At 49.0% G+C, this 15,261-nt stretch overlaps 1 protein-coding gene across 1 annotated transcript; it reads left to right on the top strand.

Moving 5' to 3' along the window:
- Window positions 1-14,811, top strand: LOC311610781 (phosphofurin acidic cluster sorting protein 2-like; the record flags this gene model as incomplete). The annotated part of the gene is given in 7 exon segments (XM_084862302.1): window positions 1-240; window positions 244-617; window positions 619-2,152; window positions 2,154-2,195; window positions 2,199-2,618; window positions 13,745-13,971; window positions 14,190-14,811. Coding segments are annotated over 7 exon segments (3,447 nt in total). The 5' UTR covers window positions 1-12.
- Between the last annotated feature and the right edge of the window lie 450 nt (window positions 14,812-15,261).

Raw genomic sequence — 15,261 nt, 5'->3', positions numbered from 1 at the left:
ACCCCAGTGCCCATGAACCTCTTCTCTATCTGGGAGGTGGACTGCTCCAGCCCCAGCTGTGTGCTCAAGCTGTGTAGCCTGACTTTAAAGAAGCTGGTGATCTTGAAGGAGCTGGAGAAGGAGCTCATCTCTATGGTGATAACAGTACAGATGCAGGGCTCCAAGGGCTTCTTGAGGTCCCATGAAATTGTGCTGCCCACTAGTAGACAAGTGGAGACTAACCTGGTACTGACCTCCCTATAGTACCCACACTTCCTCAAGGAAGAAGGCAACAAGCTACAGATCATGCTGCATCAGAGGAAGTGCAATAACAACCAGATCATCCTGGGCTACAAAACACTGGCCACAGGTGCCATCCACCTGTGGATGATTCAGCGACCCCCCGAGGGTGGCCAGGTGCTGAGCCTCAGCAGCAGCATCCAGGAGTCCTCCATCAGGGTGGTTGAGATCTGGATTTCCTCCCTGTCCAGTCAGCCCATCAACTATAAGGATGGCACCATGCAGGCCAGCCCCAAGGCCAAGCCCACAAATAACTGCACTGAGGGGAAATTTGAGAGCTGCTCTGAGCTGGAGGCCAGCTACAATGTGACACCCAGGCAGCACCTGGAAGAAAATGACTGACCCGAGGCAGCCCAAGAAGCAGCAGCGATGCATGCTAGGAAACGTGAAGCAGAAAGTCAGGCTTTCCAGGTCCAACATGTCAGAAGAGGTCCTAGACTCAGATCAGGACCCTACAGAGCATGTCCCCAAGGTGGAAGAGGACATGGACCTTCTGTATGACAACCTTGAGAATCCCAGTAACAGTGGATCAGACATGGAGGATGATGGCATCATCCTTAGCAACACCAAGACCAAGACCAGGCAATACTTTGAAGGCCTGGCATACTCGAGCTGGCAGATAGAGATGAGGAGCATTCACAGTGCCCGGAGGCAGAAGGAGCCTTCTCAGCTGGCCCACAAGCCCGTAAAGGCCCAGGGCCCGGGAAGAAAGCTGTTCAGTGACAGTGTCTCTGATTTGATGGCCTACAGCACCCCTGCCACCAAGGTGGATAAGACCTGTATCTTCTCCCTATCAAGCCAGCCTGTCAACCACCTGGACAGAGCAATGCTGGCCAGCACCAAGGCAGATAACTTCTCTGAAAGAGACTCTGAGATTGTCTTTTCTGAAATGGAGGTCAGCTACAATGCTGCCCACAGGCATGACCTAGATGAGGATAAGTTGGACCTGGGGAAGCCAATAGGAAGAAGCAGGTCCATGACAAGGCAACAAAACTATCAGCAGAAAGTCGCAGCATGGCTGCACAGGTACCAAATGACGGAGGAGGTCCTGGTCTCAAAGCAGGAGCCTGAGGTGCAACAACCTGATGTGGACAAGGCCATGGCTCTTCTCCTTTACAGGCTGGTGAACCCCAGTGAGAGCAGCTCAGATAAGAAAGATGATGACCGTCTCCTAACACCTCCCATGCCTGAGCTCATGACATACTCTGAAAGCCTGTTAAGTGGCCCAGATATGGAGGAGGATGACAGAGTCCTAAGCACCCCCAAGCCCAAGCCCAAACCCAGGTCATACTTTGAAACCCTGTCAAGTGACAGTGGCTCTGACTGGGTAGCCCACAGCATGCCCAACCATGGGGAACTGCCTGTACAGCCTGAGGACAGCCCAGAGGCAGAGACCTCTGCCCAGGACATGCTCACTAAGAAGCTGCCACCCAGCAGGCGCACCACCACGACTGAGTCTTTGGTCCTCCTCTCCAGCAGCTCCAAGGGTAAGCAACCCGCCTGCTGGGGCCGGAGCAGGTCCCTGAATGAGTCATCCAACAGCCTGATCAAGGAGCACTGCCAAGTCCAACAGAGCAACCTGCAGGTCCCCAGGAAGACTGTGTACGATCAACTGAACCACATCCTCTTCTCCAATGACTGTCTTCCCAGGAACATCATCCTCATCAGTACCTCTGACAGGCAGGGGCAGTTCCTGTCAGACGTCCTGCAGCAGCACTCACTGCCAATCGTGCGCACCTGCTCCATGGTGGATGTCCAGGAGGCCTTCAGCTTCATCATCTCCTGGATACAGAGATACTGTAACTGCAATACTGAGACCCCAATGCCAGTCAAGATTGCAGTGGTGGGGACTCAGCACTATTTCAGCACAGTGTATGCTAGTCTTTGTGGAGCAGCTGTCCCACAAGAACCCTGACTGACTGGGCTACATGCGCTTCCTGGTCATCCCACTGGGTTCCCACCCTGTGGCCTGCTACTTGGGCTCTGTAGATTACCGGTACAACAACCTCTTCCAGGACCTGTCCTGGCAGGAAGTGTTCAACAATCTGGAGGCCCAGAGTTCTGTGCAGAACATTGTGTTGAGAATCACAGAGTACATCACAGGGGCCAACTGTGTCCACCAGCTGCCCATTGCAGAGGCCATGCTCATCTCTAAGCCGAAGAGCCCAGGGAAGTTGTCTTCACAGAAGTTCATTCCCTTTGTGGGGGCAGTGAAAGTTGGAAGAGTGGAACCAATTTCAGTCATGTCAGGAGACATAGATGATGCGGTCCCCTCATGCTCCTACATGCTTTTGTCCCCCGCCAGGGAGGCCTCACACAACCCAACCTTCTCCTCATCAGTGAGTGGAAGCCTACCTTCCTCCAACCTGAAAACACAGAGAAACTGTTTTATGTTAGAATGTGCTCACATCCTGGAACCTAAGGGGGTTGCCCCCGCTGGTCCTCCTAAGTGGTCTGTTTAATAACCAGAACACTCCTGCAAGTGGGAGGTTAAGTGGGCACTGTTGAACTGGAGCACCATGGAAGGTGTGTTTTAGCCTCAGAATCCCCAACACGTTCAGTGAGAAGGGTTCTGGCCTTGGAGATCTGTCCTTCCTGGAAACCAGGGCTCTGCTTAACCTGGAGAGCTGGCTTCACCTTGTGCCCAGACTCAGAGCTGGGCCGCCAGAGGAAAAGGGCAGATCTCCCATTGGGGTATCCGGAGCACAACATGGAAGCCAGACAGCCCAGCCATGGACCCCAGCTGCCAATCAGCCAAGTTTCCCCAGCACCATCTACTTATGGTTCCCAATGGACTCCTGCTTCACAGGGCAAAATAACAAAAAACAGCTGCATGCTGTAGATCCACAGGCACACGGGCTGGACAAACCTGTGCCCTCCTTCCTGGGCAGCGACCCACCTTCATCTCTACTTCTTCATGTGATCACAGAACATTAGATGCCACACAACAGGTGTTGGACCAGCTATTGGCAAAGTGAGCAACCTGCCTCTCTCCACAGCACAGTGGTCATTTGGCCACTTGCTGGTGTGACCTCTCAGATCACTGCATCCCTCTGAGTGTTTATTTCTAAGAACATGAGGTGAGTCAAGGAGCATCCTCAGAGGGTTTTTGTAGGAACCATATAGGGTGTTCCCCTAAAGCTTTCTCTGGTGCCTGGACAGTGGATAGGTCTGCAGTAGGGGCTGTGATTGTCCTGGTTGATCATTTTTCTTCCTCTATGTGCTTCTTCTTGGGGCCTTGAGCTAAGCACTTTTCTCATGTCATAAAGGGACTGGAGATTCTGTTATTGGTCCCTGTCCTGGGTGAAGCCAGAGCAGAAACCCCAGGGGTGAGCAGTGGGGCCCAGGCTCTCCCAGCTATCTGTTATGGGGCTGGTTTGGGCTCACTCATTCAGCAAATATATCAGAAGTCTGCCAGTTACAGAGTTGTCTCTAGGCACTGACCTTATCCAGTGCTCAGATCAGACTCCACGCCTGCACTGCAGAGCTTCCTTCTAGTTGGGAGCGATTTAGTCACACTAGGCTGCACAGACTCTTAGTGTCTACAGGACAGCTGATGTGACATCCTCCTGGCCTCCTCTCCATATGGCTGCATCTTCCCATACTGTGAAGAGGAAGGAGAACCTCTGTTCCAGCAGAAAACGTGAGTCAGTTTTGGGTCAGAACTAGGAGGGGGAGTATGGGGATGTGCTGGCAGAACCCAGGATCCCACACACGGTATGATTTCTACAAGAGACAGCGGTCTGAGGGCTTCTCCTAGAAAAAAGGGAAGGCGTCAAAGAGAGCTGTGTATGTGAATATGGGTGGTGTGGGAGAGCAGTGGGAGCTCAGTGAGAAAGTCAGACCCTCAGAAAATTCATACCCTTCTACCCCTAAGCCCAGCCCTGCCTGCACCCCTATCCTGGGAAAATGCTCACTAATTGGATAGAACCTTTTTAGTGGCAGCTTGGCAAGTGCACCCTGCCCTGTGAGAGTTGAGTTTTAGTGGCAGGCAAAGAACCCCACAGGAGAGCTTGTAAATTAAGCGGCACGTAGGTGCAAGAGCCAAAGTTTGAGGTGATAGGAAGGCCCTTGGAAGCCAGGATTGGAGACAGAGTTTGTTTGTTTGCTCATTGGTCAGCTATTCCTGGGCACCTACTGTGTGGCAATGAGTGACATGAACAGGGAGGACACCAGCCTTCCTTGTTCTCATGGAGTTGGCATTTTTGGGGAAGGTAGTGGGAGGAGACAAGGACACTGAAGGAGCATATCAAGTTCCCTTGAAGAAGGGGAGAGGTAGTTCCCTCCTTGAGCCAGAGCTGTCAGTAAGTAGTGCTTTTTGCCAGCCCCTCCTGAGTGAACAGGAGTGTCTCTGCCAGAACTGCCAGACTGAAGGTGGACAAGGAGTAGGTCTGGTTTCTGGATGGGCAGGATCACAAGCACAGAACCCCAGATACTCTGAGTGGTGCTCTGGGAGGGCCATGTGAAAGGAAAGGTCAGGCCTCAGACTCTGCTTCCTACCCCTCTCTTCCCAGGGTCATCTCCTGTATCCTGGGCATCTGGCTGCATCAGTATCCTCAGGATTTTAATCTGCTGCCAGAATTTCCAAGCTTGATGATGCTGTTGGCCTCCATAGAGTCAACTTTCTAGTCCCTGACCTGCCAAACCAGGCCCAGTGTCTCCAGTCATGACTGAGCACCTGAGCCCACTGAGGCCATGACAGGAGGAGGAGAAGGCCTCCGGGGGTGGTAACTGGTGGGGCAGGCAAAGAACCTGCATCCCCACCTTTGGAAGGCACACAAAAGGCAGTGAGGGTGGTAACATGTGCTCCTCTTGGATATGCAGAACTAGCTCCAGAGCAACATTCAGGAAAACCCTCCAGAGACGATGCCACCCTAGTGGCCTTTCCAGAGCCAGAGCCGATCCAGACCCAGCTTTCCCTGAACTTCATGAGGCAGAAGAACCACCTGCAGCATTTCAGCAACTCACCCAGCTCCTGTAGGGCCTGTGGTACCAGATCACAGGCCAAGCACGTGTCAGCTGCCATCGCAGAGAGGACACCCTTAACCCCATTTAGATACAATGTTAAAAGTTTGTATTCATGTCACATATGTGAATAATTTTATTGTAATTTTTATGATATTTAATAACATAGATTGTATCATAAAGAACATTTAATGAAATACTACCAAACATGACCTTAATTTAGAGTCTATAAAATTTAAACCTATTAACCCTCAGAACTTTGAGCAAGTCTGTTTTACTGGACCCTGACTCACGAAGAGAGAACTGTCCTCACCTTCTCCACCTGCCCTTCCTTGAGCCATGACTCTCCTTCCCAGGGAGTTGGCTCCCCCTGTGCCCAGACTCAGAGCTGGGTGGCCAGAGGCCAAGGGCTGGCCTCCAATGGGGGCATCCTGAGCCTAACATGGAGGCCAGTAGGTTCAGCCCTGGGCCTCCATGTTGACACCAACCCCACTCACTTGGGCTTCCAAATAAACTTGATCCTCAGAGAGCAAAAATAAAATAAAAGGATGTACAGTACAGGTTGCCCAGGAGCAGTGACTGGACAAACTGATCAATTACTTGGTTACCAGCTTCCTGGGCAGCATCCCCACCTTGGTCCACACCCACCCTTCTGTGTTCATATAGAACATTTTCTACTAAACAACGTGTGTGGGACCAACCATGTACTAGATAAGCCCTGTCCCTTCACAGCACAGTGGTCACTTGGCCACCTGCTTGCTGTGAGTCTTCAGGTCACTGCATCTCTCTGAGTGTTTGTTTCTCTGACCATGGGGAATACTGAGACCCAGCCTCATAGGGTTATTGTAGGGTCTCGGGAAATGGGGGGTGGGGGAGTGTTTCCCTGGAAAAAAGGCTCTCTGGGAGCTTGGACACTTGACAGGTATGCTTGAGAATCTGTGGTTGTCCTAATTGGTTATTTTCTCTTCTTCTTAAAGAAGCTTCTGGCTTATTTGTGAATCTCCTCAGGCCTCAGGCTAAGCTATTTTCTCTTGTGATAAAGACATTGGAGATTCCATTAGGGTCCCTGTCCTGGGTGAAGCCAGATTAGAAATCCTAGGGGTGAGCAGGAGGACCCCCGTGTCACCTAGCTATCTGAGATGGGGCTGGTTTGGGCTCATTCAGTCAGCAAATGCCCTACCTGCAGGACTGCACTTCAGCGCCTCCTTCTACTCAGGAGTTACTTAGTCAAACTAGGCCACACAAGCAGGTAGCATCCACAGGACAGTCAATATGAAATATCACTGCATTTTTCTCATATTTTGAAGCAGAAAGTGCATCTCTGGACAGCAGAAAAAGTGAGTTGGCTTTGGATCAGAGCCCTAAGGGGAGTATAAGTACTGTGACTTGGAGAAGGTCCCATGCCTTATGGGATTTCTGCAAGAGGTCAGAGGTCTGAGGGTTTCCTTAGAAAAAAGGGAGGGAGTCAAAGACAGCTGTGCATGTGGATTTGAGTGGTGTGGGTGAGTTGAGAGGGATGTGGTTGGACCACATACAGAAGAGCTCCCAGAGGCTGGTGTTTTTTTTTTTTTTTTTTTTTTTTTTCAGGAGCACAGAGCCACTCAGGTCAGTGCCCATGGCCTGCAGTGTGGAGGACTCCAGGGGTGGGGGCTTGAACTGGGACTTCAGTGATGGAGATGGGAGGTTCCCTGCCTTGGAAGGCTCACAAAAGGCAGTCATAATGTAACATGTTCTCTTCCTGGATCTCCAGAAGCAACTCCAGAGCAAGATAAAGATACACCTGAAGAGGAAATGCCAACTACGTGCCCTCTCTAGAGCCAGTGTATGCTCCAGGCACAGCTTTTACTGAACTTCCAGATGTGGAACCATCTGCAGCATTTGAGCAACTCACCTCAGCTCCTGGAAGGCTTGTGGTCCCAGGTTCTAGGCCACAGCGCCAGTCAGCTACCATGGCACCATGGCAGATGGGACTCCTACATCCCCTTTAGATACAGTTTAAAAATATTTGTGTTTATTTTGTATATGCTTACAATGTTATTGTATTTTTTTTTCTCATGCTATTCGGTAACCTACAGTCTATTTTTAAAAATATTCTTAAACATAAATTTAATTAAGATTCTATAAAATTTAACTCTATCAACCTCCATAGCTTTGTGAAAGTCTGTTTCTTCTGGGCCTCTATGGTGTTATTATGAGTCATAACTTAGAAATAATTAGTCTGTCAGGAGTCATCTGCTCTACTAATGTGATGTTCTTGAGGCGCACGACAATGGGACTTAGGGGAAATTGACTGATGAGCACTGGGACAGGGACCCTTTATGTCAAGGCTGTCCCTGGGAACCCACATTTTGTTTGACTTCATCTTCCATTAGCATATGGGCAAAGCCTGGTCTTAAGTGCCCCCTGGCGTCCACTATGCAGAATGTTGTAGGGTTTAACCAGCAGCAAGCAGTTCCTGAACACTGACTGCCACTTGCACCTGGACAGAAACTCTCCCCTGCTCCACTCACACTGTACAGCATTCTGAGCATCTCCTTTGTTGGCTCATAGCACAGGGGGGACAAGGAATGTCCCAGGGCCCAGGGTCCACAATCACCTCCTCCAAAGGCACTGTTTCTAAATCTCCTCTGCGGTCAGAGTCTCTCTCCACCCCTCAGCCCATGAGCTCTGGTTCAGCTGGGCTTTTTCCTGAGGCTCTTCTGTCTCAACAGAGCCCAGTGGCCATTCTTTCTCACTCCTCATGGCTGAACAAGATTGTGGATGTAGCCTGGCTTCTCCTTTTACATCAGTCCTCTTCAGCGCTCCATACCACCCTGTAGAGAAGTGACTAACACCCGTCTAGGCAACTTGCCCTGGAAAAAGCTGCAATTTCTCAGGACAAATGGGAATAAGTTTTGGACCAGGCACACAGTCCATGCCCTCAAGATGAGCACCTGTCTGGGCTGACATAGGTATTAAGGAAATTCTAGCGGGATGTGATGAGTCCTAAGGTTGACCTGGTACCACAAGCATTGAGAACACGAGCCCATCTGGGTATCACACACAATGCTCTTTAGGATGGAATTCCTAAAGCAAACCAGTAGATGAATAAGGATTTGTTTACTCACTTTACTCTGATTTTTTTATGTGGCATGGCAATTGAGGGAAGCATTGTGAGATTAAATAAAGGCTGGAGAAGTAAAGGGAGGTTAGGTCTACCTTAGAGGCCATGGGCCTTTTTACATTTAGGATACCTGGTAACAGTAAATGGGATGGACAAGAATTTGAACAAAAAAAATTTAACAAAAAATGGTTTTAGAATAAATTCTGTGTGCTAGAACTGCTAAGTACTAGAGATCAGTGATGCTAATGTCTTTTCCATCACAATTCTTGTTGGAATACAGATATATGAGAACAGTGACATCATGTGGTTCCCATAGCACAAGTGGGCTTAGGGTCACAGGAAGAGGACATTTCTTTATGGGGAAGTATTGTGTGTTCACTTCCAAAGAGAGTCCCCAAAGAGAACTTGCCATTTCTAGCCTGTGGAGGATATTAATCAGGCAAGCTAGTCAGTGAGACACATTTCAGGCAGAGGGAAGAATTAGAAAAACGGATTTGAGTCAGGAAACAATAAGCGGGGGGGGGGGGGGGGGTGTGTTGGGTTGCAAGTACTGGAATCACCAGGAGGTTGGTTTCCAGAACAGGATGGCTGAGCAGAGAACAAGTCAGTAACCAGCTCTGGGAGCCCTGGCATGATGGTTCCAGGCAGTGATGAGCAGTCCTGGTGAGAATGAGAGAAAGGAAGCATATGTTTCTGAGTTTCAGAGCAGCTAGAATGAGAAGGGGAAGGGAATGGGTAATAGTAAGGGGAGAGAGAGGTGTAGGCGGGGAGAAGTTAGACATGTCCTAAATGATGACAAGCTGCAGAGTATGGTGAGGAAAGGATGTCCCTGAAGTGGAGGGAAATGATAGTCTCAGCACTGAGGTGCTAATGAAACAGTGAGGTAGGAGGTGGAGGCGGAGGAGGCAACCTCATTGGCAAGTCCCGAGTTTCCTGCAGGTGGGACAGAAGGAGATTTTGGAGACAGTTACCTACTTTGTCCCTAAAAAATATGGCCTGCCGAAACCCGTTTGGCTCAGTGGATAGAGCGTTGGTCTGCGGACTGAAAGGTCCCAGGTTTGATTCTGGTCAAGGACATGTACCTTGGTTGCGGGCATGCCCCCAGTAAGGGGTATGCAAGAGGCAGCTGACTGATGATTCTCTCTCATCGATGTTTCTAACTCTCTATCTCTCTCTCTTCCTCTCTGTAAAAAATCAATAAAATATATTAAACAAACAAACAAAAAAGAATATGGCCTGATTGAGGAATTAGTAGGAGACTGTGGCAGGAGGTAGGAGTGACCCACTGGGATGATGGAAGCAATAATAGCATGTCTGGAGGTGGCCCTGTGCGTACAGGTGAGTGCTGACTGGTCTGCTGACACCACAGAGACACCCTCACCTGTGAAGAGAGCCAGCGCTTCTCAGGTAGCCCCTGTGTCCTTGTTTCTGAAATCCTCAGTTCTGAGCACCCTTTATGATCTTGAAAAGCCCAAGGGCAATGACGTAAACCTTCTGATGATAGATAAAGGGACTGGTTATTTAGGATGTTCAGCATGAGCTCTTCCACAGTGCCCTCTCCTCCCTGCTCCCCTTCAGTTCTGTCTGCTCAGTGGGAACCTGAGGTTGTCCGGAATCCAGGCCAACCTTTACTCCTCACACCTGGAGCACCATCACCAAGTGGTTTCCCCAAACCCCCAGCTACTGGCTTTTAACAAACCAATGTGAGGACCAGCTCAGCTAACAAGTTGACTCTCTCACCTCTACAGGGACAGCTGCACAGCCTTAAATACACACAGATGCACACTGAGAGAACACAGCTCAGGAGCCTAGGACATAGGACTAGGGATTCAGGCCTCTCAGCACAGCTGAGTATCTCATTCCCAGTGCCCATGTGTCCCCAGTGACCTCCAAGGAGCCCCTGCTTCACTGATGCCCTCTCCCCTTTGTCCCCTGTGTCATGCTGGGGCAGAATCTGGAAGGTGTGAGGCACCTTGTTGATACCTGGGCTCCTGCTCACTCACTGAAGTCCCTTGATTCTCAGTTGCCGATCCAGACTTGAGTAGAAACAGCATGGCTGGGCCAGCAGAATGCTTTGTCCTGCTCACCTCTGGGACCTGGCATGGTGGCTGTACTAGGAAGCAGGGGCAGCTGTGGAAAAAAGGCCCTGCTGAGACAGAAGGTCACTTATGCTGGAGGCCAGAGGGAGGGTACCCTGCTGGCACCTTCCTGGGTAAATCCCCCTCCTGCAAATTCCACAAGTAGATTTACCAAGAAGTGGCAGATTTTTTGTTTGTTTGTTTGTTTTTTATTTTATTGGTTTTTTATAGAGAGGAAGAGAGAGGGATAGAGAGTTAGAAACATTGATGAGAGAGAATCATCAATCAGTTGCCTCTTGCACACCCCCTACTGAGGATGTGCCCGCAACCAAAGTATATCCCTTGACCGGAATCAAACCCAGGACCTTTCAGTCCCTAGGCTGACGCTCTATCCACTGAGCCAAACCGGTTTCGGCAGAAGTGGCAGTTTTGACAGCAAATGTAGGCAAAGAAAAGTAACAAAGAGGCCATTTCTGGGAGAGGAGACACTATTGATACTCAGCATCTCTGGAGGCCTCAGGTTGAGCTGGAATGACTGGCTTTTCCAAAAGGGTGTCTCTCCATGGATCTGATTGTGACAGTCCATTACTGTGGCCCCACTAAGGCCAGAAACTCAGAACACTGAACATGTCTTCTCTCTTGTCCTTTTCCTCAAAGATATGGGACAGGTCATTTTCTAAGAACAGCCCCACATTTAAGCTTAAGGTGATAAGGGTGCTGGGCCCAGTTCCTCTGGGTCATGAAAGGAGCAAACAGGGCAGTTAACAGTGAGCAGAATTTCAGGTTCTAATAGGGAGGGAGAGGGGCCAAGTCAGAACAGCCTCATTTCTCTATGGACAGAGCAGGCGCTGAGCTGAGGGTCGGTGGGCATCAGAGAATTCAGGTTATGGGACAGTTGCTGAGACTGGAGGCGAAGCCCCTTCAATTACACAAAAGGTTTTTCTTCCCATGAATACTAAGATGCTTGCTGTTCCCCTGCTAGGCCTTGGGGGTTGCACCGGTGAAAAAACAGCCGGGATTATGTTCTATAAGTTAAATATCTTTGTGACCCAATCAGAGCCATTGAGAAAATGGAGAACCATTGCTGTTTCCTCTCTGGCTGGGAACAGCTTTTCTCCAAAGGGAGCTGGTAGAATTCCTATTCTCATTTTCCCTTAAGTCAGTAGGGAGTTGTAGTGGAGGAGACAGAAGGGGAAGGAAGAAGGGAAGGGAAGGAACACATCTGGACAAGGAAGCTGAGAGAGCAAAAGGTGTATTGGACTTGCTATAGAAGGGGGAGAATGGGGTGTTAGCATTTATTAGCTTCAAGTGAGTTTGAAGATAATCTGAAATTTCTTATTATTTTTTAAAGAAAATTTGTCTGTGCTTCTCCTTAGAAATCAAGATATGCTTCCTATTCATTCAATCATATTTCAGTTGGGCATTATTCAGTTAGGCATTATTCTTGTGTTTTGTTTTGTTTCCTACAAAAATTATTTTAGGCACCAAAAGACACCTGCATATTGGCCATTTTTCAGTTGATATTTTCTGGTTAAATCCTCTCATTTCTGTAAAGCACTGGCAAGTCAAGGCTCAATATCAGGGATATTAATAAGGGATAGAGTCTGGGAGTTCCCAGCCAGGGAGGTACAACTTCCCTTGTTAATTAGACGTGTGTTTGCTGCTATTATTTTTTGCTAGGGAGCTGAGCACCATCCTGTGCAGGAAAGGGTGCGGTTAATTCTTGGTCAGGGCACATGCCCCAGGTGCAGATTCCACCTGTCCATTGTTATTTGGTATCTGCAGAGTCTCAGCATATTTTAGAGGGGTGTTATGTAGTGGGTTGAAATTTGTTGCTTTATGGGTTGAGCTGCACGATGCTCACTCCCCTAGAGTCTCATCCAAACCCTCTTATGTGCCTCGGTTTCTCTCCCTGCTGTGTAAAACAAGCAGAAGGGCTAACAGTGCAAGCGGACCAAACCTGATTAGTCCTCCCCATGAAGAGTCAGTTACTTTAGTCACAGTAGTTTGGGAACTTCCCTAAGGGGCTCCCGCATGTTATGAGGGATGACCTCTGACACATCCACAAAGATTCTTAGCTGTCTAAGAACACCTGAGATTTGTTCAGGAAGGAGAATGTGCCTCTTCATCTTTAGAGCTGAGCGAGATCAGCTCTCATTTATACAGCCCAGGTTTGTTCCCCAGCCTCTCAAAAGGCAATTCCAATAAAAATGCTAGTGGTTAAAACCAGGCTCACTTTCACTCCTGTCTCTCGTTGGCCTGAGATATGTTGGCCCTTAACCTTCTTTCCAACAAGAGCATTAAAAAATATGCCTTAAATAAAATCAGCAGCACAAGCAGGGTAAGGTCCTGATTCAAGAGACAACTCATACAAGTTCACCTGATGGACAGGGAACTGGTGGGTCAATGGGCCCTTTGCTGCATCCCAGCACCAGGTGTAGGTCTGCAGGGTGGTGCTGGGTGAGCTTTTCTGAGAGCCTGCTGTATTGTGTCAAGTAAATATCAATGAAAAAGAATTCAAAAGTGTGAACAATTGTTGAGATTTTATCTGAGCCAAACTGTCAATTGCCTTAAAGCAAAAATCTCAATGGATTGAAATAATGCTCTGGAGAAAGGCAGTGTTCACCTTATTTTAGATATTTCAATCAAAAGTGGAGATGTATGTGGGTTGCATGAAATCCATTGGTGAGAGATTAGGGAGGTGGGAGAAAGCAAAGCAGGGAAATCCCTGGGGGGATAAAAGTAAAATGATAGACACATACTTCTTCCCATAGGTGGATATAGGATAGAACAGCCAACATGACTTCCATAACAATGAGGCGATTTGTGGTCTCCATAGAGCACAGTGTCCAGAACAAGGGAAATTCCTTTGACATTCCAAAGTTATGATCTTGTAGATTCCAAAAGACGATAGACAGGCTCAGTTAAGGTAAAGATTGACCTTTTTTTTTTTTTTTTTTTTTTTTTAGAGAATATGCCAGCCTAGGACACAGTGACCCACTATAAACTGCTTTTAGTTAAAAAAGTTTTAACTTCAGAACATCCTTTGTGATATCTTAGGTCTCTGTGTGTAAAAGGCCACCCTCCAAGCCTTCCCCGACCTAATCACAGGTTAATGAGTGGCCACATTTCTTGTGACTACACTCTCTTTTGGTCACATATGCCCACCTCTTGTTACCAATTATGTCCCTCCTCTGTCAAACCACAGGAGGACACACCATCAACCCTGAGTAGGAAAAATACCCATATAGTGCCAGCAGCTGCAGCTTCCTCACGAACTGTGGGACTGGCCAGCACATCCACTGTGCTCAAAACACAGGTACCCCAGAACCTGTTAGCCACCTGGGCAGTGGACTGCTCCAACCCCAGCTGTGTGCCCCGGAGGTGCAGTGTCACTTTAAAGAAGCTAGTGGTCTTCAAGGAGCTGGTGAAGGACCTGGTGATTTCCGTGAAGATGCAGGACTCCAAGGGCATCCTGAGGTCCAAAGACATTATGCTGCCTCCCAGTGAACCAGTGGAGACCAACCTGGTGCTGACCTCTCTGCAGTACTCCCATTTCCTTAAGGGAGAAGGCAAAAGAGCTTTAAGAGAAAGAGCTTTAAGAACAGGACTGTCCTGTGCAACAAGACACTGGCCACGGGTGTCATCCACATGGCTGACATCATGCAGCCAAACCCCAAGTGTGGTCAGATCCTAAGCCTCTGAAGCAGTGGCAAGGAGTCCTTTTCCAAAGTGGCTGAAATCTGGATTTCCTTCCTGTGCAGTCAGCCCATCAAAGAGAAGGATAGTGCCATGCAGGCCAGCACCAAAGTCAAGTCCTCAGTTAACTATACTGAGGGAGAGGATGAGAGCCCCTTTTCTAAACTGGGGGTCAGCTACAGTGGAAAGCACAGACATGACCTACACAAGGATGACTTTGAGAAAAGAAAGCTAAAGAAGCAGCGGTGGTCAATACAAGGAAACTTGAAGCAAAAAGTCATGGCACTGTTTCACAGGTCCAAAGTTTCAGAGAGGGACCGTCAGTCTGACATGATGGAGAACCCCAGGAAAAGTGATCTATACATGGAGGATGATGAGAGTGTCCTCAGCATCCCCAGACCCAAGCTCAGGCCATACTTTGAAGGCCTGTCAGACTCCAGCTCGCAGACAGAAATGTGGGGCAGCCACAGTGTGAGGACCCAAACAGAGCCTCTGAGTCTGGCCCATATGCCAGAGAATCTGTGGCCCCTGGGTGGTGGCAAGCAGCCAAGTGAGAGTGACAATGAATTTGTGACCTACAGCACACCCAACAGCAAGGTGGACAAGATCCATACCTCCTTCCTGTCCAGGCACCCATCTACCATGAGGACAGCACCAAGCAAGCCCATTGCAAGGCTGAGTTCTTGAATAGCTTATCTGAATGCAAATGTGAGAAGTTCTTCTCCAAGGTGGAGGCCAACTACAATGCTGCCCACAGGCAGGGCCAGAAGGAGGATGACTTCGACGAGGGGAATCTAGTAGTCAGAAAAAGTTCCATGACCAGGCAATAGAACTACCACCAGAAAGTCCTGTTATGGCTGCACACAGTGCAAATGTCGGAAGAGGTCCCATACCCAAGCAGAACCAAGGAAAGCATGTCCCAGAGGTAGAGGAGGACCTGGACCTCCTGTATGAGATGCTTGAGAAGCCCAGTGATATTGACCCAGACATGGAGTACAACGACAGCATCCTCAGCACCCTCACACCTAAGCTCAGACCAGACTTTGAAGATCTGACTAGCAGCCCAGACATGGAGGACAATCACAGTGTCCTCCACAGCCCCAATCCCAAGCTCAGGCCATACATCGAAGGTCTTTT

The sequence above is a fragment of the Pipistrellus hanaki genome, assembly GCF_964339955.1.
Source record: "Pipistrellus hanaki genome assembly, chromosome: 16".
Taxonomy (NCBI): Eukaryota; Metazoa; Chordata; class Mammalia; order Chiroptera; family Vespertilionidae; genus Pipistrellus; species Pipistrellus hanaki.
This window is presented reverse-complemented; position numbering and strand designations above follow the sequence as displayed.